The sequence below is a fragment of the Tripterygium wilfordii genome, chromosome 4 (genome assembly GCF_013401445.1).
Source record: "Tripterygium wilfordii isolate XIE 37 chromosome 4, ASM1340144v1, whole genome shotgun sequence".
Taxonomy (NCBI): Eukaryota; Viridiplantae; Streptophyta; class Magnoliopsida; order Celastrales; family Celastraceae; genus Tripterygium; species Tripterygium wilfordii.
In genome coordinates this window covers 15,240,539-15,267,585 of record NC_052235.1, presented here as the reverse complement: position 1 = coordinate 15,267,585, position 27,047 = coordinate 15,240,539, and the positions used below count along the sequence as shown (strand labels likewise).

Below are 27,047 nucleotides of genomic sequence, written 5' to 3'. Positions count from 1 at the left end.
TGATTAGGATAATCATTAGAGTCCAAATTTGTGTGCTATGTGTTAATTGTCATTAATTTGTTTAAATTTTAAAAAGGGATTCCAATTGGAATTTGGGGACACAATTCACCCCCCCTCTTGTGTTAAACTCGATCCGTCAACTCTCCCTCCTTCTCTCCACCCTCCTCCCCACCAATCACTAACAATGTTTTCATGGAATTCTCTATGTCCCCTAACTACTTGTACATTTGCAATTTTTAGGCTCCCATCTTATTTCTCCGTATAATTGATTTGTCATTCTGAAGCTCGAACCTAATAAACGGATGTGGAGCACAATTGGGTATGATTCTTGATCCTTGTCTCTCCAATTGGATACCGAGAACATTTACTGCTGGGATAGTTCATCAAGGTTAGTTACAAACATTTAGGGCTTTTTGGTTATGTTTTAATGTACTTAAGACTTTTATTGTGCTCCTCCATTTGAATTAGTTGTTGGTTTTACTTAGAAAATTGCAGAGCCAGACAGGGCATTTAATATTACTATATATTACTTATTTATGGACCTTTATGCTTATGAGTTATGTCCACAAGATCAGTGATCCCTGTCAAGAGACCAGAAATTTTGATTTTTTGCTCAAGGGATACTCGCCCCTAAATAACATGTCGAGTGGCCTCTATATTTTCACAATTTGAGTGTAGAGATTTGTGGTTTGTGAATTGACATTAATTTTGGAAACCGTTGCATGCCTAGCATATTTCGTAAATAGCATGTAGCTAGGTGTTGATTGATCTCGAAATCTTCATGCTCGTCTACATAAATGAGCAGAATTAGAGAAAAACAACATTATTTACATTATAACCAGTGCAAATACTGACATGAATAGCTGCTAATGCTAAAACCACTATCTCTAGTAAGCTTAGTCCCAGTACCGTATGCTTTTAATTTAACCTTATAGACCCACTTACGGCCAATAGCTTGCCATGTACCATGGAGCAGGCGTGACTTGTCAGGTGCCATGGAGCGGGCTTGATTTGCCTGGACTTCTGCTGCTAACGTGTGCGTCGTGTAGATTTTACATCGACACTCTTCTAATTCATTGTTTTTCCATCCTTACTAGCATGCACTTGAGTGCTTTGACCCCATCAGTCACCTTAGTGCTGTCATTCTTGAAGGCATACGCATAGAGTCTATTTTGAGCGATAGTTTCATTACTTCCTATACCTTGAGGATGTGTGTAGACAGCAGAGCGATAAATAAAATCACAGTGCGTTATAGGTTCCCTATTCCAAGGTTGGATGATTTGCTAGACCAACTCAGTGGGGCTTCGATCTTTTCCAAGTTGGATTTAAAGTCGGGTTATCATCAAATTCGAGTAAGGCCGGGGGATGAGTGGAAAACTGCATTTAAAACGCGAGAGGGGCTATATGAGTGGCTCGTCATGCCTTTCGGCCTCTCCAACGCACCAAGCACATTTATGAGGTTTATGAATCAGGTGTTACGGCCTTTTATTGGAAGGTTTGTCGTTGTTTATTTTGATGATATTCTTATATATAGTGTTACCTCCGATGCACATTTACAACATCTTCGAGAAGTACTTACTGCCCTACGACAAGCTAGTTTATGTGCAACGATTAAAAAATGTGCTTTCATGAAAAGTAGTGTCCTTTTTTTGGGTTATATAGTTTCCGGTGATGGTATTGCTGTTGATGAAGAGAAAGTGGAGACAATACGCAGTTGGAACATACCGCAAAACTTGTCGGAGGTGAGGAGTTTCCACGGGCTGGCGTCCTTTTACCGTCGGTTTATTCCCCACTTTAGTACCCTTATGGCGCCAATAACTGACTGTATGAGGGCTGGAAAATTCAATTGGAATGTTGCAGCAACTGCCGCTTTTGAAACAATTAAAGAAAAGCTCACCACCGCACCTGTTCTAGCACTCCCGGATTTCTCAAGGCCTTTTGAGTTACATTGTGATGCGTCAAAGGTTGGTATTGGTGGTGTCCTAAGTCAAGAAAACCGACCCATAGCATTCTTTAGTGAAAAATTGAATGGTAGCAGGTTAAATTATTCTACCTATGATGTGGAGTTTTATGCTGTAGTTCAAGCTCTTAAACATTGGAAGTCTTATCTGTTGCATCAAGAGTTTGTTCTTTATTCTGATAACTTGACACTGAAGTATCTTAGCAGCCAAGACAAGCTCTCGGACAGACATGCACGTTGGGTTGGGTTCTTACAACAGTTTAATTTTGTTCTCAAGCACAAGTCTGGCGCCTTGAACAAAGTTGCTGATGCTCTTAGTCGCAAGAGTCCTTTGCTCACGACCATGAAAAATACAGTGGTGGGATTTGAGTCCTTTACTGCCTTATACGCATCTGATGCGTATTTTGCTCCAATTTGGGAGGAGGCCACCGCCGGCAATTCAGTTGATTATTCGGTGCTCCAAGGCTTCTTATTTCGGGGGTTGCAACTTTGTGTGCCTGAGTCTAGCCTTCGAGCAAAGATCATACGGGAGATGCATGAGGAAGGTCATATGGGTCGTGATAAGACACTCCAGCTTGTGTCCAATTCCTATTATTGGCCATCCTTGAGGCGTGAAGTGAGCAGATTTGTCTCAAATTGTCGTGTTTGTCAACTTTCTAAAGGGACTTCAACCAATGCTGACTTATATCTTCCTTTGCCCATATCGGATCAACCATGGACTCACGTCAGTATGGATTTTGTGTTGGGACTTCCGCGCACTCGACGGGGTATGGATTCTATTTATGTTGTCGTGGATCGATTTTCCAAAATGGCTCATTTTATTGCGTGCAAAAAAACGACCGATGCCTCTAACGTTGCGGGATTATTCTTTCGAGAGATTTATCGTCTACATGGGCTACCTCTCACTATAGTATCCAATAGAGATACTCGATTCTTGAGCCATTTTTGGCGAAGTGTGTGGCGTATATCCAACACTAAGCTGACGTTTAGTAGTGCTTATCATCCTCAAACAGATGGGCAGACGGAGGTGGTGAACCGGTCGTTAGGGAATTTATTGCGCTGCCTTGTGAAAGCTAATTTACAGTCCTGGGATGAAGCACTTTATCAAGTTGAATTTGCTTTCAATCACTCCATTAACCGAAGTACCGGTAAGAGCCCATTTTTCATTGTTTATGGCCTACATCCGCGTTCTCCACTGGACCTTGCCCCACCTACGGAGCTTGTTAAAATTCATGGTGGTGCTGACAATTTTGTTACCAACATTCAGCATGGTCACCAACTCGCTAAACTCAAATTGTTGGAGTCTACTGCTTCCTACAAGCACAGGGCAGACCTCCGCCGTCGCCATGTTGAATATAATGTGGGGGATTTCGTGTGGGCAGTATTGACAAAAGATCGGTTTCCCGCGGGTGAATATAACAAGTTGGATGCTCGAAAAATTGGCCCCGTTGAAATTGTTGAAAAGATTAATCCCAACGCTTATCGTTTAAAGCTTCCCAGTCATATTCGTACGGCCGATGTATTCAATGTACGCCATTTGTTGCCTTATACGGGTGATAATTCAGACGATGATGATTCTGCGAATTTGCGGGCAAATTCTGTTGTCGTGGGGGAGGATGATGCAGTTGCAGCTGCTGAGCACTTCTATTTGGCATGGGATCGTAACAAGAAGACTTGATTGATACAAGAAGGCTTGATTGATACCTCAAGATTTAGTTTCCTTTATTTCTTTATTTTAGCTACCATTTGTTTAGGAGTCTTAATAGTATTGTGTTTCCTTTTTGGTACTAGTAGTTGACGTAGGGTTAATTTCTTTTGAGTATTTATATTATGTTATGCATATTATGGGAGGTAGCTATTGATTGAATAAAACACAAATAGAGAATTTTCTCTCTATTGCTACACGGCCAGTTCTTGGTGAATTGCCCTGTAGTAACTGTCCTAGCTTTGTTCTTTCTCTTTTGCTTACCACGTCCGCATCATATTTCCAACATCATTTTCATCTGGATTTTCACCCACTTCTTTATCTTATATTATATTTTAGGGAGAAAGAAATTCTCCATAGTATATGTCCAATGAACTTGAAGGGACACTTCCGTCGTATTTGGTAAATCTGTCATCTCTTCGAATTTTGGATCTCTCTAACAACCGATTCAGAGGAAATATTGCGTCCAGCCCCATATCCAATCTCAAGTCTACTGAATACCTCTTGCTTCAATATAATCACTTTCAAGTGTCCTTCAAGCCATTCGCAAACCACTCAAGTCTAAAAACTTTCCAGGCTAATGATGGTAACGAGTTGATTGATGAAGTCGCGTCTCAACCTTGGACTCCAAAATTCCAACTAGAGGTATTCATTTTGTCAAATTATATATTGAAGAATTCCAATGCAAATTCTCTCAACTTCCTACACCACCAATTCGAGTTGAGATATCTTGACCTCTCCGGAGCAAAGTGTAGTGGGGCATTCCCCAATTGGTTGTTAGAAAACAACACAAGATTAGAAATTGTTTCCTCGGCTAATAACTTGTTTTTCGGTCCGTTTCGTTTGCCATCTCATTCTAATCCAAACATGTCTGTAATAGACATATCCCAAAACAAGTTACAGGGTCAGATTCCGTCAAACATTTCTTCTATTTTCCCGAAATCTACGGATATAAATCTATCCGAGAATTCCTTTCAAGGTACCATACCTGTAAGTTTTGGTGAGCTAAAGTCGTTAACATCTTTGGACCTCTCAGACAATCAACTTTCCGGTGAATTAGAATAGCTATTTGCTAAGATTTGGTTATCGCTCTCGAAGCTTTCAAACAACTACTTTTCTAGGCACATTCCTGCCAATTTTAACCTATGTAGATTTGAAATTTTACAATCGGACTTGTTGGAGAGTTACCTGATCTCTCATCATTAGGAAATTTGGGAGTATTGGACATGAGTAATAATTCTCTATGAGGCAAGCTTTCGAGATGGGTAGCGAATATGTCGCATTTGTACACAATTGATTTGTTTGATAATCAATTCAATGGTCCTATTCCGCCCGAATTCTGCACACGAAGGCTCCTTGTAATCTTGGATCTTTCTGGGAATAATTTATCTGGGTCTACACCACCTAGTTTCAGTGAATTGGGATTTATAGAGCATGTGCATTTGAGAAGAAACAAATTGAGTGGGCCAATGACACAATTTCTTGGTATGACCGATTTGATTAATCTTGGAGAGAATAATTTCAGTGGCCAACTACCAAACTGGATCGGAAACTTCTCTGACTTGGGGATTCTTATTTTGCGAGCAAATCAGTTTCATGGTGATATTCCTATTCATTTATGCAACTTGAACCAATTAAACATATTGGATCTTTCCTCAAATAGCCTCTCTGGACGCTTGCCTCCATGCCTAAGTAATTTTTTGTTTATCTCGGGATCCAACCTCTGGTACCCTTTTGAGCTAGGTGAGCATGGATTATTTGGAGGGTCGATAAGCTTCAACTCTATCAGGTCCACATTGAAAGGAGAGCTAGAGTATACATCAAAGAGTAACTCCCTTAATTACACAGGATACATTCTGGATCACATGTATAGAATCGATCTATCTTGCAACTGATTCTCCAAAGAAATTCCCCCTGAATTTGGAAATTTAACTAATCTCAGAGCCTTGAATTTATCTCACAATAGTTTGAATGGTTCAATCCCTGCATTGTTTTCAAACCTCAAGTAGTTAGAAAGTTTGGATCTTTCCTACAACAACTTGAAGGGTCGAATTCCCCCTCAATTGACCGAAATAAACACTTTGGCGGTGTTGATCAGTGTAGCACATAATAAATTATCATGCCCACTTCCTGATTTCAAAGGTCAGTTTACGACATTCAACAATAGTTGTTATGAAGGAAATCCCCTGCTTTGTGGACTTCCATTGAGCAACAATTGTGATGAAACTCATTCTGCATCGCCCCCTACATATCCCTTGAAAGAGGAAAATGGTTTCATGGACATGACGTTTTTCTGGGTAACCTTTGCAATGACTTACACCGTGGCACTATTTGGTGTAGTTATAGTCTTGTGCATAAATTCACATTGACGACATGCATGGTTTTATCACATTGACTTATGTTTCAACACTTGTTACCATTTTGTGGTGGACAAGTTCCATCAAGTTGTACAAGTTTAGAATATGGTCTTATGCCTCAGATTAATGGTTTTTTTTTTTTTTTTGAACTTTGTCGTATTTCAGTTTGTAATGGATGTGATCACAGAAAAACCTAATTAAAATCCTTGTCTGCATCTTTCTTTCTCATTTGTGGATTTTTTGTTGTATTTATTTCCCGCATTCTTTAGAATTTTCTTTCTCATCTCGATTGTTAAGATAGCGGATGGTTCATGTGTTTTTCCCCTAGGGTTGAAAATTCAAAAGTTTGTGCATTTTTTGTTTTGTTTTGTGTATATATAGTGCGTTTTTATACAATCATTAAATGCCATCGTGGGGTTCAAATAAATTTCTCAAAATTCATGGAGGCTCAGCCAATCTTACCCAAAATTCTTCTCCTCGAAGAAGAATTCAAGGAGTGTATTTCGCAAAACAAGGAGTTAGAAGAAGTGAGAAGACCAGGGATTCGGGTTACGTCCAGTGACGTTGAAGAACACTAGACGTCTAGACCCAACGTACTGTTTTGGTTAGTGCATTAAAAAATTTCAAAAAATTATGAAAAATCGGAAAATATGTATAACGTATTGTTTAGCATGACGAATTCAACGGTATTTTTTTACAAAATAAAAATCAAATTCAACATGAAAAAAATGAAAATTCTTGACCGTCGTATATAAGTTCAAAACATTCATTTTTCAATTGTAATTAAACCAACAAAACTCAAATATAAAAAGTATGTGGAATATTATGTGATTTTACGAACCCAATATCCAGAGACTTTCAAGTGGGTAAAAAAGGCTCTTTGTGGGCTATGGAACTTTTGACCAATTATTGTATTCAACACGCTATTACTTTTTCCCCCCTTCTATTGAATAGACCAACACCTTATTACTTAATTTCCATGCAATTTACTTTTTGTGCACCGCTAAAAACGTTAACACAGCCAAAGTCAAGAAATGACTTGGTTTCTTTTTTTCACAAGGGAAGTAAAGTGATTCACACCCGAAGTCATGACTCGCCAAACCATTCTCAAGAATAGGAAGACCCCAAGTCAAGACGTGCCAAACCCTACAAGTTATTTATTAGCTGGTAAATGATAGTAATTGAGAGCAAAACTATGTAAATGCATGACGTGTTTAAGAAGCCTGACATTCTTACATCTTATTAAATACATGTAGAACCAATTCTATACACAAATATGAAAAATATGGAACATTTGAAATGTTGGATGAGAGTGGTGCTAATTGTGTTGGTGTTGTTACATGGGTTGGGTTGAAAGTATTGGCAACTTTCTTTTATTCTAGTGGGCCCCATCTTATTTTTGTTAATAAAATAAAATAAAATGCTAAACGCTGCAAAAAATGCTCCCACAATGGATCCGCTGTATCTTTTGGTGTAGCGAAGCCACACAGCGATGTCGTCTGCACCAAACACACCTATATTTTATTTTGGTAAGGAAGTATACAACCATATCAAGTTTTAGTTGAACCACGGGGCGATAGCCTTGTTGGTTATATTACAGGGCTAAAGGTGTTTGGATCCCTTAGGTTGGGCGTTCGACCCAACTGAAGGTATCTCATTCAGGGTTTCCTGAGTTTTGGGGGGCAAGCATAGATGACACGACCCTACTTCTTGAGTTTTCTTTAGCTTTATTAACCATTGCCCAACCAATGTGGGACTATTAACTCGTAATAGCATGAGTTTCGATCCAGTGTTACTCGTCGTCAGTGTGGTACAGATTGTCTTGGCAATCCAAGATTTACGCGGAAAAAAATTGGCTGAAATTATTCCACCAATTCCACCAAATCTGCACCATTGAATGGTGAGATGTGGTGTTGTCAAATCCAATGCAATCATGCATTGAATGGTGGTGATTTGGTGGAATTGGCTGGACTAATTCCAGCCCCCTATCCCGATTTACACATACTCAACTGTCCAAAAGGTATACTAGATTGGATGGTTCCTCGATCGATTAAAAAAACAGAGCGAATACCAACATGACTAAGATATATTCAAAGCTAGCATTGTTATCAAAACCCTCTCGGCCTTATGGATCATTACAAAACCAATTTTTTGGGCATTTTTGCGAAACTTATTGATACACATTATATAATCTTTGGGGTACAGAAGGATAAAAAGCTACTCATCGAAGAATCAGAGGCTAAGTGATCTTAATACTGAATTTCACTTACTGTTTTTGAGGTTTCTGAATACTTTACATCTTTTCGATCCCCTTCCAGTCCGAGAGAAGTTCTCAGGACTCCACCATACTTGATTGGAGCAGTTTGTTCCTGTGTTCCCACCATCTGAATCAAATAGAGTTACGAGGTTGGCGTAAAGTAAATTATAATGGAAGCGCAAAAAATACGCAAAGTTTCAATTTTGGTTTAATCGAAAGCTACAAAGAAGAGAGAGATAGCGCTATTAATTATCTGGAAATCAAGAACAATGAAATTAATGATAGGAAGACCAAGACCAATACCAAATAAATGCATGACATGCATACTACAATAATGATAATGGATTAATTAGTTATTTCAATTATTTAACACGCACAAAGTAACGGACGTGCCATTTTTCAATGACTTTGTGAGGTCCAAACCAGTGGCACAGACAATTTAGTGTTAAACCCGGACGTCCATAATATGGGCGTTCGTAAGAGAGCCTAGTTGTGTGTGTTATATATATAGAATTCTCACATAAGGGTTTAATGTAAGAGTATAAAATAAGGATTATGTTTTAATGATGTTGATGAATGAGATGACAAGTGTAGTCTACTGTTTTGGGTTTCACATGTTTCAAATCAACAATGTAAATATAGACCCCTATTTTACACCCTTATATTAGACCCTTATGTAAGAATTTCTCTATATATATATAAGCAACAGTTATAAACACAAATATGAAAAATATGGAGCACCTAAAATTAGGTCTCGGCATCGGGCCGGCCTTGAGCCCACATACTTCGGGTTTATAGGTCAGACTTCAGGCTCGGGTCGGCCCTTGGTCGAGCTTCGGGCCTATTACACAGCATCAATCTTGGAGGAGGAATCTTTAAAAATTTTGTTCATCATGAAAATCTGAATGCGAGAAAAGCGCAACCATGCCCATTTCGTACCCATTTCATGTCCATGCGAGAAAAGCGTAAAATTTTTGTTGATCATGAAAATCTGTTGAGAGTGTGGATTTTTTTAGAAAAATTTTGCGGACAGAGTAGTTGATGTTTGTTGATTTACGAGAGAGGTTGGGTTTTGGGGGTGAGGATTGAGCAAGCGAATAGCAGATTAGGAGCATTACAATTTACGAACATTATTAGAAAGAAAATAAAGAGATATTAAAGGAGCTGGACTCCAGATCGAAAAGTGAAAATCATCAAGCATAATAACGCTGCTTATAACAGCATCATTAATCTAACAAGTTAATGATGTTATTGTGAATAGCTTCATCTTTATAAAAATAAAATAAAATTAAAGACATTGATTAGAGTAGCCAGAAGCATCATTAGGCAATTTAGTTAAAAAAAAAATGAACGACGTTATTCTCAGTAGCATCATCGTTTAAAAAAAAAATACAAATGACGCTACCGTTAATAACATCAAATACTATTTTGCAAATAAATTTGAAAATCTGTTATACCCCTAATTAATTATACATCAAAAAATCTGACTAATATAATATATAGAAGCATGAGTGAAAGTATTGTACAATTACAATACATTGACAGGTGATTGACAACTCATGATGTCAGTGTCAAGGATGTGATAAAGCCATTTGAGGACCAGACTTAAAAACTCTGCGGTCCATCAAAGAAATACATTATTTAGAGGTTCATGAATAATGTCTACATATAGTGCAGTCTGTTTTCTTTTATTGCTAGGGTATAATTTTTCAATACAATGAATTATGTGGGATTTATGAGTAATTGGTCTTTGTCTGTGTACAAGAGATTTAGTGAAATATAAACGAGATTTGGACACATTGCAACAAGTCAAGGCGAAATTAGGGGAGGAGAGATTAATTGATATTTGTTTGTTCTAAGTCAAGATTTGCCAAACGCGTGAAAATTGTAAATGATAGAAAGACCAATAATAAGTAAATGGGAGTAGTTGGTGACAACGACATCGATTATAACGGTCATAATTGGCAACTCCATTCTTATCATCACATTGATTGAACGTGAAATTAGGGGTTGGGCCAAAATAGACTATTCCAAGTAGACGTTTTGCAAGTTTTCAACAAGCATGATCTCCTAATATCTATATATATAAATCCATGTAGAAGCATCAATTCTATACACAAATATGAAAAATATGGAGCATTTGAAATGTTGGAGAGGAGCGGTGGTAATTATATTGGTGCTGCTAAATTGGTTGGATTGGAGTCATGGATGTGTCGACCAAGAGAGGGAGGCTCTCTTACAACTCAAATCTACCTTTGAACGCTTGAATTTGCCCGAGGGTAATTCTTCAGATTGTTGTGAATGGGAAAGGGTGGAGTGCAACGCCACCACTGGAAGAGTAACCAAGCTCTCTCTTGAGAGTACCGGAAACGGGAATGTTTATCTCAACGCTTCTTATTTTCTTCCCTTTGAACAACTCACAAGTCTCAACTTACACGACACTTATTTAGATGGTTGTGTGGAGAACCAAGGTTCCTCCATTATTTTTCAATTCTTTAAATTTCTTTTTTATCAATACGTGTATAGTATATCTTCTAATTAAAGTTTCTCATTAGAGTATCATTGGACTTATTTGCAGGATTTGAAATACTGTGGTCGAGGTTGAGGAAACTGGAGGTCCTTGACTTAAGTTCGAATTATTTCCAGGACAACATCATATCATCTCTGAGTGGCTTTTCTTCTCTCAAATCTCTTTCTTTAAACCAATTTAATCAAATGGGAGCAACCTTAGATGACAGTGGTAAAGAATATATCCATAATTGGATGATATTATATTACTTAATTCCTTAAATATATCTGCCAAAATATTCAAATTCAATGCATAATAATTATATGACAGGTTTTGAAAGTCTATGGCAATTAAGGAATTTAGAGACTCTTGATTTGAGTGGTACAAAATTCAACAACAGCCTCTTGTCATCCTTGCGTGGTCTTTCTTCTTTAAAAGATTTAAATCTTGCAGACAACCAATTAAGTGGAACTATTGATATGGAGGGTATGTGAATAAGCAGTTAATTAATTGAGCCTTTTTGACGTATTATCTCCAAATTTAATACTTCAATTAATTACTTTTTTTTTGAACAGATTTAAGTAATCTGGTCAACTTGAAGAAGTTGGACCTGTCTAAAAATGAGATTACAGGCTTTGTATCCTTTAAAGGTAATGAACTCTACATCGCCAACTTTTGTTTTTTTTTTTTATTGCAGATTTATGACACCCAATTCAAGAACGAATGTAATTTAGTTTTACAGGTGATCTGGAGTTACTCGATTTGAGCGATAACTACGTCAACAACAGTGTGTTTTTCTCTCTTACTGAAATGTCGCATCTCAAGTCTTTGAATTTGTCGGGGAATCAATTGACAGGATCAATACACCTTAAAGGTAATTAGAAAATTTATTAATACATGCATTTATGAAATCCATGTTTGTAAACACATTTTAATTACTTGATAATACTCTATTGCGGCTTAACTGATTCAATTGTTTTATTGTTTTTTTTTTAAATTCACTCAGAGTTGGCAGGTTTAAGGAATTTGGAGGAGCTACGGCTCGATGGCAACAACATTGAAGAGATTACGGGTCCAGAAGGCAATATATTATATATATGGAAACGATATATTGTAGTTCAGTTGTGTCTTCTATTCATTTGATATATATTTGTGAAAATTTTATTTTTGAATTGCAGACAGAACAATATTGAACAAGTTAAAGGTGCTTGGTCTGGCATCTCTCACAACCAATGGTAAAAGCACTCTGCTAAAGTCATTGGGGGCACTATCAACTCTCAAGACAATTGATCTTGGAGGAAATATTTTGAATGAGACAAATACATCTCGAGGTATGAAAATATAAATTATATAGATGGGATTTGTGAATTTTTTTTGCTACGAAATGCTTGTGGATGTGTACTAATTGAATTAACATGCATACTGCAGAGTTATTTAATTTGAGTACCTTGGAAGAATTGTTTCTAGACCATTCTAGCCTCCACAAAAATTTTCTCCAAAATCATGTTGGATCTTCCACTTCTCTCAAAGTTCTTCACTTGAGTAATTGTGGTCTCAAAGGCACCCTATCCGGTCGAGGTAAACAAATCTCTCATCAACTATACATATCCACAACAAAATTCAAATTCATTTATCAAATTGTGATGGTAACATATTATGATTAAATTGCAGGCTGGTGTGAACTAAGTAAATTGCAGGAGCTTGATCTTGGTCACAATGAACTTGAAGGGACACTTCCGTCGTGTTTGGCAAATCTGTCATCTCTTCGAATTTTGGATCTCTCTAACAACCGATTCAGAGGAAATATTGTGTCCAGCCCCATATCCAATCTCAAGTCTATTGAATACCTCTCGATTCAATATAATCACTTTCAAGTATCCTTCAAGCCATTCGCAAACCACTCAAGTCTAAAAACTTTCCTGGCTAATGATGGTAACGAGTTGATTGATGAAGCTGACTCTCAACTTTGGACTCCGAAATTCCAACTAGAGGTATTGATCTTGTCAAATTGCATACTGAATAATTCCAATGTAAATTCTCTCAACTTCCTACACCACCAATTCGAGTTGAGATATCTTGACCTCTCCGGAGCAAACTTTAGTGGGGCATTCCCCAATTGGTTGTTAGAGAACAACACAAGATTAGAAACTGTTTCCTTGGCTAATAACTCGTTTTTCGGCCCGTTTCGTTTGCCATCTCATTCTAATCCAAACATGTCTGTAATAGACGTATCCCAAAACAAGTTACAGGGTCAGATTCCGTCAAACATTTCTTCTATTTTCCCGAATCTACGGATCATAAATCTATCTGAGAATTCCTTTCAAGGTACGATACCTGCAAGTTTTGGTGAGCTAAAGTCCTTAACATCTTTGGACCTCTCAGACAATCAACTTTCTGGTGAATTAGAAGTGCTATTTGCTAAGACTTGGTTATCGCTCTTGAAGCTTTCAAACAACTACTTTTCTGGGCACATTCCTGCCAATTTTAACCTGTGTAGATTTGAAATTTTACAATTGGACGGCAACAACTTTGTTGGAGAGTTACCTGATCTCTCATCATTAGGAAATCTGGGAGTATTGGATATGAGTGATAATTCTCTATCAGGCAAGCTTCCCAGATGGGTAGCGAATATGTCGCATTTGTACACAATTGATTTGTCTGATAATCAATTCAATGGTCCTATTCCGCCAGAATTCTGCACACAAAGGTTCCTTGTAATCTTGGATCTTTCTGGGAATAATTTATCTGGGTCTATACCATCTTGTTTCAGGGAATTGATAAATATAGAGCATATCCATTTGAGAAGAAACAAATTGAGCGGGCCAATGAGCCAATCCTTTTATGGTTTGCCCTTTTTGGTTACCTTGGATCTTGGAGAGAATAATTTCAGTGGCCAAATACCAAATTGGATCGGAAACTTCTCTGAGTTGGGGATTCTTATTTTGCGAGGAAATCAGTTCCATGGTGATATTCCTATTCATTTATGCAACTTGAATGAATTAAACATATTGGATCTGTCCTCAAATAGCCTCTCTGGACGTTTGCCTCCATGCCTAAGTAATTTTTCGTTTATCTCGGGATCCCACCTCTGGTACCCTTTTGAGATAGGTGAGCACGGATTATTTGGAGAGTCGATAAGCTTCAACTATATCAGGTCCACATTGAAAGGAGAGCTAGAGTTTACATCAAAGGGTAACTCCCTTAATTACACAGGATACATTCTGGATCACATGTATGGAATCGATCTCTCTTGTAACCGATTCTCCGGAGAAATTCCCCCTGAATTTGGAAATTTGACTGCTCTCAGAGCCTTGAATTTATCTCACAACAGTTTGAATGGTTCAATCCCTACATCGTTTTCAAACCTCAAGCAGTTAGAAAGTTTGGATCTTTCCTACAACGACTTGAAGGGTCGAATTCCCCCTCAATTGACTGAAATAAACACTTTGGCGGTGTTTAGTGTAGCACATAATAAATTATCAGGTCCACTTCCTGATTTCAAAGGTCAGTTTGCGACATTTAGCAATAGTTGTTATGAAGGAAATCCCCTTCTTTGTGGACTTCCATTGAGCAACAACTGTGATAAAACTCCCCCTACATATCCCTTGAAAGAAGAAAGCGAGGAAGATGGTTTCATGGACATGACGTTTTTCTGGATAACCTTTGCAGTGACTTACACCGTGGCACTATTTGGTGTAGCTATAGTCTTGTTCATAAATTCACATTGGCGACATGCATGGTTTTATCACATTGACTTATGTTTCAACACTTGTTACTATTTTGTGGTGGACAAGTTCCATTAAGTGGTAGAAGTACTGAATTTGTTGTATTTCAGTTTGTAATGGATGTGATCACAGAAAAACCTAATTAAAATCCTTGTCTGCATCTTTCTTTCTCATTTGTGGATTTTTTTGTTGTATTTATTTCCCGTGTTCTTTATAATTTTATTTCTCATCTCGATTGTAATGATTGCAGATGGTTCATGTGTTTTGTGTATTTATAGGTTTTTATACAATCATTAAATGCCATCGTGGGGTTCAAATAAATTTTAAAAATTCTTGGAGGCTCAGCCAAGTCTTACCCAAAAATCTTCTCCTCGAAGAAGAAAAAAAAGTAGTGTATTTCGCAAAACAGGGAGTTAGAAGAAGTGAAAAGACCAGGGATCCGAAGTGCCCAACTGTTTTGGTGCATTAAATTTTTTTTTAAAATAATGAAAAATCTAAAATAGTATTAGCATGACAAATCTAACGGTATTTTTTTGTACAAAAAAATTCAAATTCAACATGAAAAAGATACGAAAATTCTTGACCGTCGTATATAAGCTCAAAACATTCGTTTTCCAATTGCGATTAAACGAACAAAACTCGAATATAAAAAGTATGCAGAAACAAAAGAGAGAAAAATGACACAAGATTTAACGAGATTTGACACAATTTGTTTACGTCATCAGATGAAGAACAACGAATAATTCTACTAATATAAAAAATATTACAAGAGATATGAGCTCTTGAACTTAAGAACTAAACCAAATCTCTCTCTCTTTCTAGACGACACTCTCTCAGTGTTTGCAATTCAATACAACCCTCTCTAGTCCGCTCACTCAAAATTCTATAAATAAAACCTATTTATAGGGACTGTCCAGGGTGTAGATCTGCGACATCTATCCAAACAGTTCAAGTAGCTGTCTGGATGGATTACACTTTGTATCCAAAAGTGCACCTTCTGTCAGGATGGCTCGAGGAGCTGTACGAACAACTTCACTAGTATATGCCAAACAAATTCACAACCACATGGGTTGGTTAAGTCCTGGGTTGAAGCCTAACACGGAAGTAATGCCAAATCGAATCAGAATGGATGTTAGAACATGCGACCTCCCACGTATATGCGGTAAAAAATTCAAACAACTAACTTAACTTTTTCAACCAACGATTTTTTTGTTTCCTAGAACATTATGTTATTTTACATGCTAATGGAAGGATGAGTCAAAAGTATTTGTACAGTATCTTGCGTGTGATGAGCACTGATAAATCCAGTTGAGGACTTGACTCATAAGCTTGTGGTCAAGGTCGGGTGGCAGGGGTCTGCTGTAGTAAAAACTACAACAGATCACGTTGTAGGCAATTTGAGTCACAAAAAATATTTATTTTATTTTGAAAAAATTATAGATGTGTAGTTTATGATCTAACGAATCCAACGATATATTTTTTGTTCGAAACAAAAATCAAATTCATCTTGATCCAGACACCGAATGTTTTGTGTTTATATCCGACGGTCTAAAATTGTTAAGCATTTTTCATATAGCATATGATTTTTGTTTTGAACAAAAAATATATCGTTGGATTCGTTAGATCATAAACTACACATCTATAATTTTTTCAAAATAAAATAAAATTTTTTTTCATCCCAAATTGTTATTACAGCGGGATCTGCTGTAATTTTTTTACAGCAGAGCCCCGGCACCCGTCAAGGTCTACCATAACAATCACTAAAGTGGCTTATAGCTCTCTTTAGTGCACTCTATCTATATCTTCTATCCAGAAGGGTCTCTATTATTTTGACAATGGTAATTTTTTGAGTGTGAAAAGTTGACAAGTGTCGCTTTTTGAGTATTATATATAAATTAAAAAAATAATTGATTAAGTATAAAAAAATTCAATTTTTGAAAACAATTAGGACTCAACTCACTCCATCCCATTGGGTCAAAATATAATACATTCTCAAACGGACCCAAAATCGAGAGACTCTAACTTTCAAGGGGGTAAAAAAGGCTCTCTGTGGGCTATGGAACTTTTGACCAATTGTTGTATTCAACACGCTATTACTTTCCCCCCCTTCTTTTGAATAGACCAACGCCTTTTATTTCTTAATTTCCATGCAATTTACTTTTTGTGCACCGCTAAAAACGTTAACACAAATAATGTTGTAAATAAAAAGGCTATTAGGATGCTTTTTCACAAGGAAAGTAAAATGATTCACACCCAAAGTCATGACTCGCCAAACCATTCTCAAGTTTAGGAAGACCCCAAGTCAAGACGTGCCAAACCCTACACGTTATTAGCTGGTAAATGATGGTAATTAAGACCAAGACTATGTAAATGCATGATGTGTTTAAGTAGCCTGACTTTCTAACATCTATATATATAATACATGTAGAACCAATTCTATACACAAATATGAAAAGTATGGAACATTTGAAATGTTGGAGAGGAGTGGTGGTGACTATGTTGGTGTTGCTACATGGGTTGGGTTGGAGTACTGATGGGTGTGTGGACCAAGAGAGGGAGGCTCTCTTACAACTCAAACTTTTCTTTTATTACTTAAATTGGCCAGAGAGTAGTAATTCTTCAGACTGTTGTGAGTGGGAAAGGGTGGTGTGCAACGCCACTACTGGAAGAGTAACCAAACTCTCTCTTGTTGATGCAGCATGGGATGAAATGTCGTGGTATCTTAACGCCTCATATTTTCTTCCCTTTGAACAACTCACAAGTCTCGACTTGAGCGGAAATTATATACTTGGTTGTGTGGAGAACCAAGGTTTTTAAATTAGATATTGATCAGTACGTGTATATATATATATATATGTATATATTCTAATTAAAGTTTCTTACTAGACTATATATTATTGGACTTATTTGCAGGATTTGAAATATTGTGGTTGAGGCTGAGGAAATTGGAGATCCTTGACTTAAGTTGGAATAATTTCGATGACAGCATTATATCATCTCTGAGTGGTTTTTCTTCTCTCAATTCTCTTTATTTAAGCGTTAATGGAATGGGAAGAACCTTAAATAGCAACGGTAAACTCAAGAATATATCCATAACTAGATGACATTATATTATATTACTTCCTTAAATATTATATATCTATTATATTATTAGAATTCAATGCAATAATAACTATATGGCAGGTCTTGAAAGTCTATGGCGGTTGAGCAATTTAGAGCTTCTTGATTTGAGCTATAACCAATTCAACAACAGCATGATGTCGTCTTTACGTGGGCTTTCGTCCTTAAAAGTTTTATATCTCGGATGGAACCAATTAAGTGGAATTATTGATATGGAGGGTATGTATGTATGTATATGTATGTATTCATTTGTGAATAAGCAATTAATTAATTGAGATTTTTTGATGCATTATTACTTTTTTTTAACAGATTTAATTAATCTAGCCAACTTGAATACGTTGGAAATGATTGGAAATGAGATTACAGGCTTCAGATCATTTAAAGGTAATAAACTCGATCAAACTACTCTTGTTTTTTATTGCAGATTTTTTAAGAACAAATGAAAATTTTACAGGTGATTTGGAGTTCCTTGATTTGACTCGTAATCGTTTCAACAACAATGTTTTTGCATCTCTTAATGGACTTTCACGTCTCAAGTTTCTAAATTTATCACAAAATCAATTGACAGGGTCAATCCACCTTAAAGGTAAATTAGCAAAGCTTATTAATACATGCATTTATGAATCCATTTTAGTTTTGAGTAAAAACTCCTTTTAATTACTTGATAATACATTCAGAGTTGGCATGTTTGAGAAATTTGGAGGAGCTACAACTAAACGGAAACAAGATCGAAGAGATTGTTGGCCCTCAAGGTAACATATATGGATGTGACTAAATTCAATTATATATTCTATTAATTTGATATTTGTGGAAATTTCAATTTTGAATTACAGACAAAACAACCTTGAACAAGTTAAAGGTGCTTGGCCTGGCATATCTCCAACCTAATGGTAAAGGCGTTGTGCTAAAATCATTAGGGGGACTATCAACTCTCAAGAAGATTGATCTTCGAGAAAATATTTTGAATGAAACAAATGCATTTCAAGGTATGAAAACATTATTTATATAGATAAGATTTATGATGTAACTTTTGCTATGAAATGCTTATGGATGTGGACTGAATTAGCATACATACTACAGATTTGTTTAATTTGAGTAGACTGGAAGAATTGTTTTTAGACCATTCTAGCCTCCATAAAGATTTTCTCCGAGGTCATGTTGGATCTTCCACTTCTCTCAAAGTTCTTCATTTGAGTAGTTGTGGTCTCAAGGGCACCCTACCCGATCGAGGTAAAAAATCTCTCATCAACTATATATATATTTACCAACGGCGAGAATGAAATTCATTTATCAAATCATGATGGTATGATCAAATGATGATTCAATTGCAGGCTGGTGTGACCTAAAAAACTTGGAGGATCTAAATCTTAGTGACAATGAACTTGAAGGAGCACTTCCACCATGTATGGCAAATTTGTCATCTATTCATATTTTGGATCTCTCTCACAACCAACTCACAGGAAATATTGCTTCCACTCCCATACCCAACTTCAAGTCTATTGAATCTCTCTCACTTGGATATAATCACTTTCAAGTATCCCTCAAACCATTCGCAAACCACTCAAGTCTAAAAACTTTCCAAGCTAATGATGGTAATGAGTTGATCGATCAAGCTGCCTCTCACCCTTGGACTCCAAAATTCCAACTAGAGGTATTGAAGTTGTCAAATTGCATAACAAAGAATTCAAATGCAAGTTTTCTCAACTTCTTATACCATCAATTCAACTTGAGATATCTTGACCTCTCCAGTTCAAAATTTGGTGGAGCATTCCCGAGTTGGTTGTTTGACAACAACACAAGATTACAACAGATTTACTTGATGGATAACTCATTTTTGGGCCCATTTCAATTGCCATCACATCCTAATCTAAAAGTTTATGTGATAGACATATCCCACAACAAGTTAGGGGTTCGCTTTTCGTCAAATATATCTTTTGTTTTTCCAAATCTAGTACTCTTAAATATATCTAAGAATTCCTTTCAAGGTACCATCCCTCCAAATTTGGGTGACATAAAGTCCTTGGAATTTTTGGATTTGTCAAATAATCAACTTTCTGGAGAAATAAAAGACCAATTTTCTAACACTCCATTGCAGCTCATCAGACTCTCAAACAACAATTTTTCTGGTTTCATTCCTAACTTGTTTGATCCTGTTAGTTTGAGCTTTTTATTGTTAGATGGCAATAACTTTGTTGGAGAGTTATCTGATCTCTCATCACTCATGGGTTTGGTATCATTGGATATCAGTCGTAACTCGCTGTCAGGCAGGGTTCCGTAACTCGCTGTCAGGCAGGGTTCCGCGTTGGATAGCCAATATGTCAAACTTGGAGGAAGTAGTTTTTTCTGATAATCAATTTGAGGGTTCTATTCCGCCAGAATTCTGCAAACTTTATTACCTTGAATTCTTAGATCTTTCTAGGAATGATTTATCTGGGTCTATACCACCTTGTTTCAGTGAATTGCCAAATCTTAGACATGTCCTTTTGAGTAGGAACAAGTTGAGAGGCTTCATTCCATATGCTTTTATTAATAGCACTGGTTTGGGTATTTTGGATCTTGGAGGTAACAATTTCAGCGGAAAAATACCAAATTGGATCAGTAATTTCTCAAATTTGACCATTCTTCTTTTGCAAGCCAATAATTTCCATGGCAACATTCCCATTGAGTTATGCCGCTTGAAACAATTAAACATATTGGATCTTTCCTCGAATAATTTGTCTGGACGCTTACATGCCTGCTTAAGTAATTTGTCATCGATGCCGGTCAGTGTGCCTTATCAAGAATTTTTAAGGATTCCTGATATCAACTCTCTTCCAAATTTCGAAGACCCTACTTCTGATTTTGGTCGTTTTCGTTCCTCTATGGAAGAAGTTTTAGAGTTAACAACAAAGAGCAACTCACTTTCTTACACGGGATACATCCTTGATTATATGTATGGAATCGATCTTTCTTGTAATAGATTCTCCGGTGAAATCCCCATCGAATTTGGAAACTTAGCCAATGTCAAATCATTAAACTTATCGCACAACAATCTGATAAGCTTAATCCCAACAACGTTTTCAAACCTGAAGCAGCTAGAGAGTTTGGATCTTTCCTACAACGATTTAAATGGTCAAATTCCCCCACAATTGATTGAGGTAACAACTTTGGAAGTATTTATTGTGGCTCATAACAACTTATCAGGCCCAATTCCAACGAAAAATCAATTTGGGACTTTTAATGGGAGCAGTTACGAAGGAAATCCTCTTCTTTATGGACCCTCATTAAGTAAGAGTTGTGATGAGACTAATGTTGCATCCCCAGCTACGTATCCCTTTATTGAGCAAAGGGAGGATGATAGTTTCATGGACATGATTGATTTCTGGGTGAGCTTTTTGGTGGCCTACATCATGATACTGTTGGGTATGGCAATAGTCCTATACATAAATCCATATTGGCGAGCAGTATGGTTTTACCAGATCGAAGTATGCATCAACAATTGCTACTATTTTGTGGTGGATAAGTTCTGATAAGCTCTCCAAGCTCTAAATATAGCTTTGTGCTTCAATAATAATTTTTTTTCTCTCTCTTTGTAATCTTTACCCATCTCTCGAACGCTTCTTATCTCATTTTGGTAATAAAATTCCTCTCAATGCAACTAGACTTTCTTCTTGCATCCATATCAAATCGTAGTATTTTCGGTTTGATGCAAGACATCGAGAGCTCGATATTATGTAAAGCAAAGTAGAATATGGTACAAACATCGAGAGTTAAAGAGAAATCAAACATAATAAGAGAGTTATAGCAGTAACTAAGGACACAAGAATTCCCAGAAGAGGAAAAAAAAAGGAAAGAAAAATAGCAAAGTCTTACTGATTGAGCACAATTTATTTGATGTTTCCGCTTATAAAAATTAGATTACCCACCTTCACCAAATCACTTCCACTTGTGAAAACTAACCATTTACTTTGCTTCTACTGGTATCTCTGCTAATTACCTATGGAGCCACCTCTCATTGGTTTGATTAACCTAGCATGCTAACTGATGTACCATGTTACAAGGGTCAACTTAGTGATCACATGTTCAATTCTTGAAAACAACCTCTCCACATATCATATGGATGGAAGATATGAGTATATCACAGCACTCCTCGACCCCATGCCACTACGAAAGCCTTGTGCACGAAAATTGTTTACATTTTACCTACTAGGCTACTACTAGATTACTATGGCCAAGAAATGTCAGATATTTGCTATGTCAATTATAAAGTTTCATTGGGTTCAATTCATAGAAACAACTTCAATCCATAGAAACACTTTCTCCACATAATGTACAACATCATGCTTGTTCCAGACTATGTTTACTATGGGAGCCTTATGTACAAAAGTCTTTCACCTTTTTTATGCAAAGAAACAAGGTAGACTTGAAGTAGAAATTCAAAAATCCAACGGTTATGAGACAAGTAATAACCAACCGGATAGGAAAAAGTGCGCAACACTTGGAAAATTTCAATATCAGATATCATGAACAATAAACATATGAGTAACAGATTATATAATGATAATTACATTAATTAAACATATTAAGATATATATATATATATATATAAACAAGCTTTCACCTTGGCTTGCAAGCTCTGAGCTGATTATCATTTTCAAATTTCGAGAATAATAATCTCATCTTGAAAATTCAAGCTTATTTAAAATCAAAGTCAAGAGGAGCCATACAACCTCAACGATACCAAATAACACCAGGGTTTAAATTGATCTTTGTTTCATACAATGGTCTCTCTCCAAACAAATACCACCATAGAGGTGCAGTGATCCATACAGGTTCGCTACTGCATTCTTTTGAAGGATAGAAAAAACTCCCAAACCTTTTATCATCCAGGCAGAAAATACCCCAGTCCAAAAAATTTGTCTCCGACTTGTATCTATTGTATCTATAAACATCAGTGAAAAAAATACAATTGCCCCTCACAAACCCTAGTTCCTTGGCAGAATATGATCTAGAAGTAGTCTTTCCTAAAAATAATATTTGATCCCCCAAGTCATCTAACTTAACCCATTCCTTCCTACCAATGTCCAGCCTATAAATTGTGAAGCTACATGTTATAACATAGCGAAAAAACCGTATGACAAGTAGAATGTCACCTGAAGATTCCATTAAATACTTGAAAAACTGACCTTTTGGCCAACAGGGCATTTCAACTCTATAAAAACTAGTTTTGATTTCACTAGTGCTTCTTCTCCTGATTGCAGATGAAGCATATGCAGCATCGAGACGTTGTATGTTATAATTCTTCGTCAAAAAGTAGAAATTTCCATTGCAAAATGCAGCATCTGTTAGGGGCTCTGGTTCTTGCTTTATCTCATACCGAACTTCAACTTCAGTCCAAATTGGTGCTCCTTTCGTCCATAAGGAAAACTTAAGAGATGGCTTGGTTAGGGTCATATAAACACAATTCGACTCAAAAGGGGATCCAGACAGTACCAACTTATTACCGGGCAATCTTAAGGCTGGTAAAAAGACCTTGGCTCCAGTGAAAGGATTCAATAGAGCCCAAAGAACCTTATTACAACTATGAAGTTGTGTTTTCACAATCAACCAATCTTGGACAGACCCACACATGTATACAACATTACCCCTGCCACTTATCTCCATGCACCTACCCTTCATCTCTGTCATACTACAAAAACTTACCCTCTCCGCGCCATCGGCAGGTTTTGGGGAAACCGTTACAAGCCATGGGCACCCACGCAATGGATTACGAATAGATGCATATCTAACAACACTTCTCCATGATTTGCATACCTTGCTGAAAGTTAAGCAATGAATAAAATCGAGCCTTTCAACAATCATATCAAGGATGCCGTCAGGGAGTCCTTTTTCCCAATCCCTGTATTTATCCTTTCCAAATCTGCATCTCTTTTCATTGGTGGCCATCGCCGAAACTGAAGAATCCGATAGCTTCTTCAAACACTACCTGACATATACAAATATATTTTCACATCAAATTAAGAATGTATACAATTGTGATTCACCTTAAGAATCAATACAATTGTGAATTTATGATCGATTCAACAAAAAACAAGAATAAAAAGGGTTTTCCCAAATCAAAAACAACCAGGAAATAAGGCGATTAACAAGCGAGAGAGAGAGAGAGAGAGTAATACCAGATTGAACTCTGACAGAGAGATTGAGGGAGAGAATAGCGACTTAGCTGAGTCGGTGTAACGACCTTATAAAACGCCCGATTCAGGGCTTTCGGTGGCACCAATCTTTCTCCCGATACTTACTGCCTTCTCTCTCCTAACTTTCTCAGAGGGTCTCTGGAATCTTATTTTATTGATTGTTGGGTTTGAATTTTCTGGGTAGTCCAGGGCAGTTTATTTTCTCGGGAAAAATTGAACGAAGGGAAGTTGTTTGTCTGTTTTGCTCAAGACTTAAGAAAATACGAAACAGAGATAGAGAGAGGAGATGAGAGACACGTGCAGAGCTCCATGCAGGATCTTTTCGAGTCGAATGTGTGTACTTGTTGTGTTTCGGATCAATTCAAACACTCGACTAAATAGATATCGTGACGGTGACGGGGACTAGAGAGATTTGTTAGCCAGCCCCACAATTTTTTTTTATTTCCTTTTTATTAAAATCAAAAAAAGATTATTATTCAATATGATCAATCTTTAATTAATTTTAAAGCTTGACTACGTTAATGTTAATAATTGACAATTTTTAGATTCGACTTGTTATGTCGATATAACATAAATTTATGTGGAATTAGACGATCATAGGTATCGCGAATGATGGTGTTGGTTATGTGCTAAGTAGTATGGTAATCAACGTATTAAAGTTCAATCATAACTGAAGATATGAGCTAACACATGAATTTTTCATGAGTTTGCATGACGTGCGTGGTTTGTAGACCAATTCAATGAGTTTACCCAATACACATTCAAAGAAACTTATGCAAGATAGCAAAAATGTCGAGAAATATATTATGCACTCTCATTTTATGATTTATTTGGGTTGAAGGCTTTAATTGGGCCTTATGGAAGCAATGAGCTTAGGTACCGCAATTAAACCCAATATCCCATGGCCCGTGGGATTATGCCTTCTGACGGGGCCAAGCCCGAAGTGGATTTTGGCCCATAGGCTAAGCAGAGTCATATTGATACAAAACATTATCATATGATCTTTATGGATTTAAAAATCTTTGAACTTTAGTAAAGGTAGGGGGGACAAAAACCCTTTCCTAGCAAGTTTTAGTAGAGGTAGGGACAAAAACCCTTGCCTAGCAAGTTTTGAAAAGAGAAACAAATGAGATATTCAAAGCCTACACCAAATCACTAATGAGCAAGACAAAAGTTTGAGAGAGATAGGGTATTTGGATAGTGGAGACCAAGTCACCAAGTGTAAATTCAGAGAAAAAAGACAATGAAGTGATCAAAATAAGTCTCTTAAGTCAATTGCTTTTGCCTAAAAGATAAAACCAAACAAATATTGCGCCCTTTCAATTAGCATTATCCATGACCTTTTTGCTTAAAAATTAATCAAACAATTTATTGGGCTTGACTACTAATGGCCCAAGCTCAAGTCTCATACGTAATTAATGGTTCAAAATTCATGGGGTAGGGCCGGGCTTTTTTTTTTTTTTGTTACCTTCTTAAATATACATCTATATTGACCCCAGACCACCACGAATAAGAACAATCTCGATACAACCACTTGAATCACTACCATCAATAATCACCATCATCAAAATATTCATTGGGGTGGGTTCGACCTAACTCACCCCTTAACCGGTCAGAGAAGTGGTAAAAATTTTGTTCGAACTTAGGGGAGCCATGGCCCCCTATGGTCAAAGCATAATCCTTGGATTATGTTAGTTTCCTATATTTTGATTTTTGTTGAAACAACCCAAGCATCAATGTTGGACTTCTTTCTCTCTCTTTTTTTTTTGGAATTAAAAAATACTTTATATTACAATAATAATTTTTTAACAAAACAAAATATTTTGCATGTCGGTTATGGGATATTTGTCTAAAGAAAGACACTTTTCACCAAGACAAAAGTCAAGATGTCTTATCGCTTTTCCATTTGTTTCCATCTTTGTTTTACTATAAATAAACAGTTACAAGCCATTTTTTCTACTTTATTTATATAAATAATCAATTAGTAAAATAATAAATTAATTGAATACTTAAAAAAAGAAACGCCCCATTATATAGCCCTAAACAAACTTTACCAACTAAAAGTAATTACAACTGCCAACTAACAAAACCGACCAGTCAAATAAAATACTAAAAATTGACTAACACCCAATTGCACCCGTTACCATGATTTAGGGCTTTAAACCAAATTATAAATGGGTGCCGGGGTCAGCTGTAGTGAAAATTACAACAGACTCCACTGTAGTTCTTTTGGAGCACAAAATTTTTTTTATTTAATTTTTAAAAATCGTTAATGTGTAGTATTCGATCTAAAGAATCCAACGACGTATTTTTTGTTCAAGACAAAAATCAAATTCATCGCGATCGAGACATCGATTGTTTTGTGTTTATATCCGACGGTTTAAAATGATCATGTATTTTTCATGTTTAATATGATTTTTGTTTCGAACAAAAAAATATAGTTGGATTCGTTAGGAAGAATAATATACATTTATTATTTTTAAAAATAAAAAATAAAATTTTTTACTAATTTAAAATTATATTACAGCGGGACCTGCTGTAATAAAAATACAGCAGGTCCCGTCACCCATTATAAATTTAATCTTAATTTTTATACTCTTGTTTCCACCAAACCCACACTATATATTTGTCACTCTTGTCACAACACCACTTTTACATCTTTTAAAAAAACATTATCCATTTATGAGGAAAATCTCCATGAACTTTCGCATTAAAATTCTAAAGGAAAATGTTTCGTTCTCCAATTTTTTACCAATTATAAACCTCATCCAATGACATACAAGATGTTTGGGTGTCCTATATCTATGTTTATAATCACTTGATATCCGAGGTGTCATATGGATCAAGAGTTAAAATGTAGAACAATATTTGGGGGTTGCAAGACTACTCTGTTTCAAAATATTATATAATTAAAATAGTAAAGTGTCGATGCCATGGTTCGAATAAGATTGTGTAATCGAAGTTATTTATTCTCATACCAATTCAACCATCTCTCAAAGGCAATTAAATCCTGTCAGCGTTTAAAAATATTTTTGAAAGTTGCAAGAGATAATAATTGTAAAATTGGTTAATTCATCTTGTCCTAAAGAAAATTTGAAGTAGGTTATGGAATCTGAAACCTAATTAACTCTCTAGTTTTATGATAAAAACAAAAAAAGTAACTAAAAGTATGATTAAGAAATAGTATATTTACTCCAAATCGAGAGGTACCCTCTAGGGTTTCACAAAACGATAAGCCGAA

At 36.4% G+C, this 27,047-nt stretch overlaps 6 protein-coding genes across 6 annotated transcripts; 5 read left to right on the top strand and 1 right to left on the bottom strand.

Annotated features, from left to right (window-relative positions):
- The first annotated feature begins 4,028 nt into the window (after positions 1-4,028).
- LOC119997029 (receptor-like protein 14) lies at positions 4,029-4,730 on the top strand. The gene has a single exon (XM_038843801.1). It carries the CDS (start codon positions 4,029-4,031, stop codon positions 4,728-4,730), a length of 702 nt encoding a protein of 233 aa, XP_038699729.1.
- Positions 4,731-4,939: 209 nt separating this feature from the next.
- On the top strand, positions 4,940-8,410 carry LOC119997028 (receptor-like protein 2). The gene is made up of 4 exons (XM_038843799.1): positions 4,940-5,408; positions 5,808-6,015; positions 7,279-7,378; positions 8,303-8,410. The coding sequence occupies exons 1-4, from the start codon at positions 4,940-4,942 to the stop codon at positions 8,408-8,410; spliced, it is 885 nt and encodes a 294-aa protein (XP_038699727.1).
- A 1,886-nt stretch (positions 8,411-10,296) lies between these two features.
- On the top strand, positions 10,297-14,686 carry LOC119997313 (receptor-like protein 14). Its single transcript, XM_038844238.1, has 9 exons — positions 10,297-10,750; positions 10,858-11,019; positions 11,119-11,274; positions 11,364-11,438; positions 11,531-11,662; positions 11,795-11,869; positions 11,967-12,119; positions 12,217-12,366; positions 12,460-14,686. The coding sequence occupies exons 1-9, from the start codon at positions 10,402-10,404 to the stop codon at positions 14,589-14,591; spliced, it is 3,384 nt and encodes a 1,127-aa protein (XP_038700166.1). The 5' UTR covers positions 10,297-10,401; the 3' UTR covers positions 14,592-14,686.
- Positions 14,687-16,953: 2,267 nt separating this feature from the next.
- On the top strand, positions 16,954-19,911 carry LOC119997027 (receptor-like protein 9a). The gene is made up of 9 exons (XM_038843798.1): positions 16,954-17,322; positions 17,427-17,585; positions 17,697-17,852; positions 17,943-18,017; positions 18,088-18,219; positions 18,311-18,385; positions 18,467-18,619; positions 18,714-18,863; positions 18,965-19,911. Exons 1-9 carry the CDS (start codon positions 16,962-16,964, stop codon positions 19,909-19,911), a joined length of 2,208 nt encoding a protein of 735 aa, XP_038699726.1. The 5' UTR covers positions 16,954-16,961.
- A 37-nt stretch (positions 19,912-19,948) lies between these two features.
- LOC119997026 (receptor-like protein 15) lies at positions 19,949-21,142 on the top strand. The gene has a single exon (XM_038843797.1). The coding sequence runs from the start codon at positions 19,949-19,951 to the stop codon at positions 21,140-21,142; it is 1,194 nt and encodes a 397-aa protein (XP_038699725.1).
- Positions 21,143-22,271: 1,129 nt separating this feature from the next.
- On the bottom strand, positions 22,272-24,132 carry LOC119997507. The gene is made up of 2 exons (XM_038844580.1): positions 23,789-24,132; positions 22,272-23,598 (listed from the first exon to the last, which is right to left on the bottom strand). Exon 2 carries the CDS (start codon positions 23,556-23,558, stop codon positions 22,344-22,346), a length of 1,215 nt encoding a protein of 404 aa, XP_038700508.1. The 5' UTR covers positions 23,559-23,598; positions 23,789-24,132; the 3' UTR covers positions 22,272-22,343.
- Between the last annotated feature and the right edge of the window lie 2,915 nt (positions 24,133-27,047).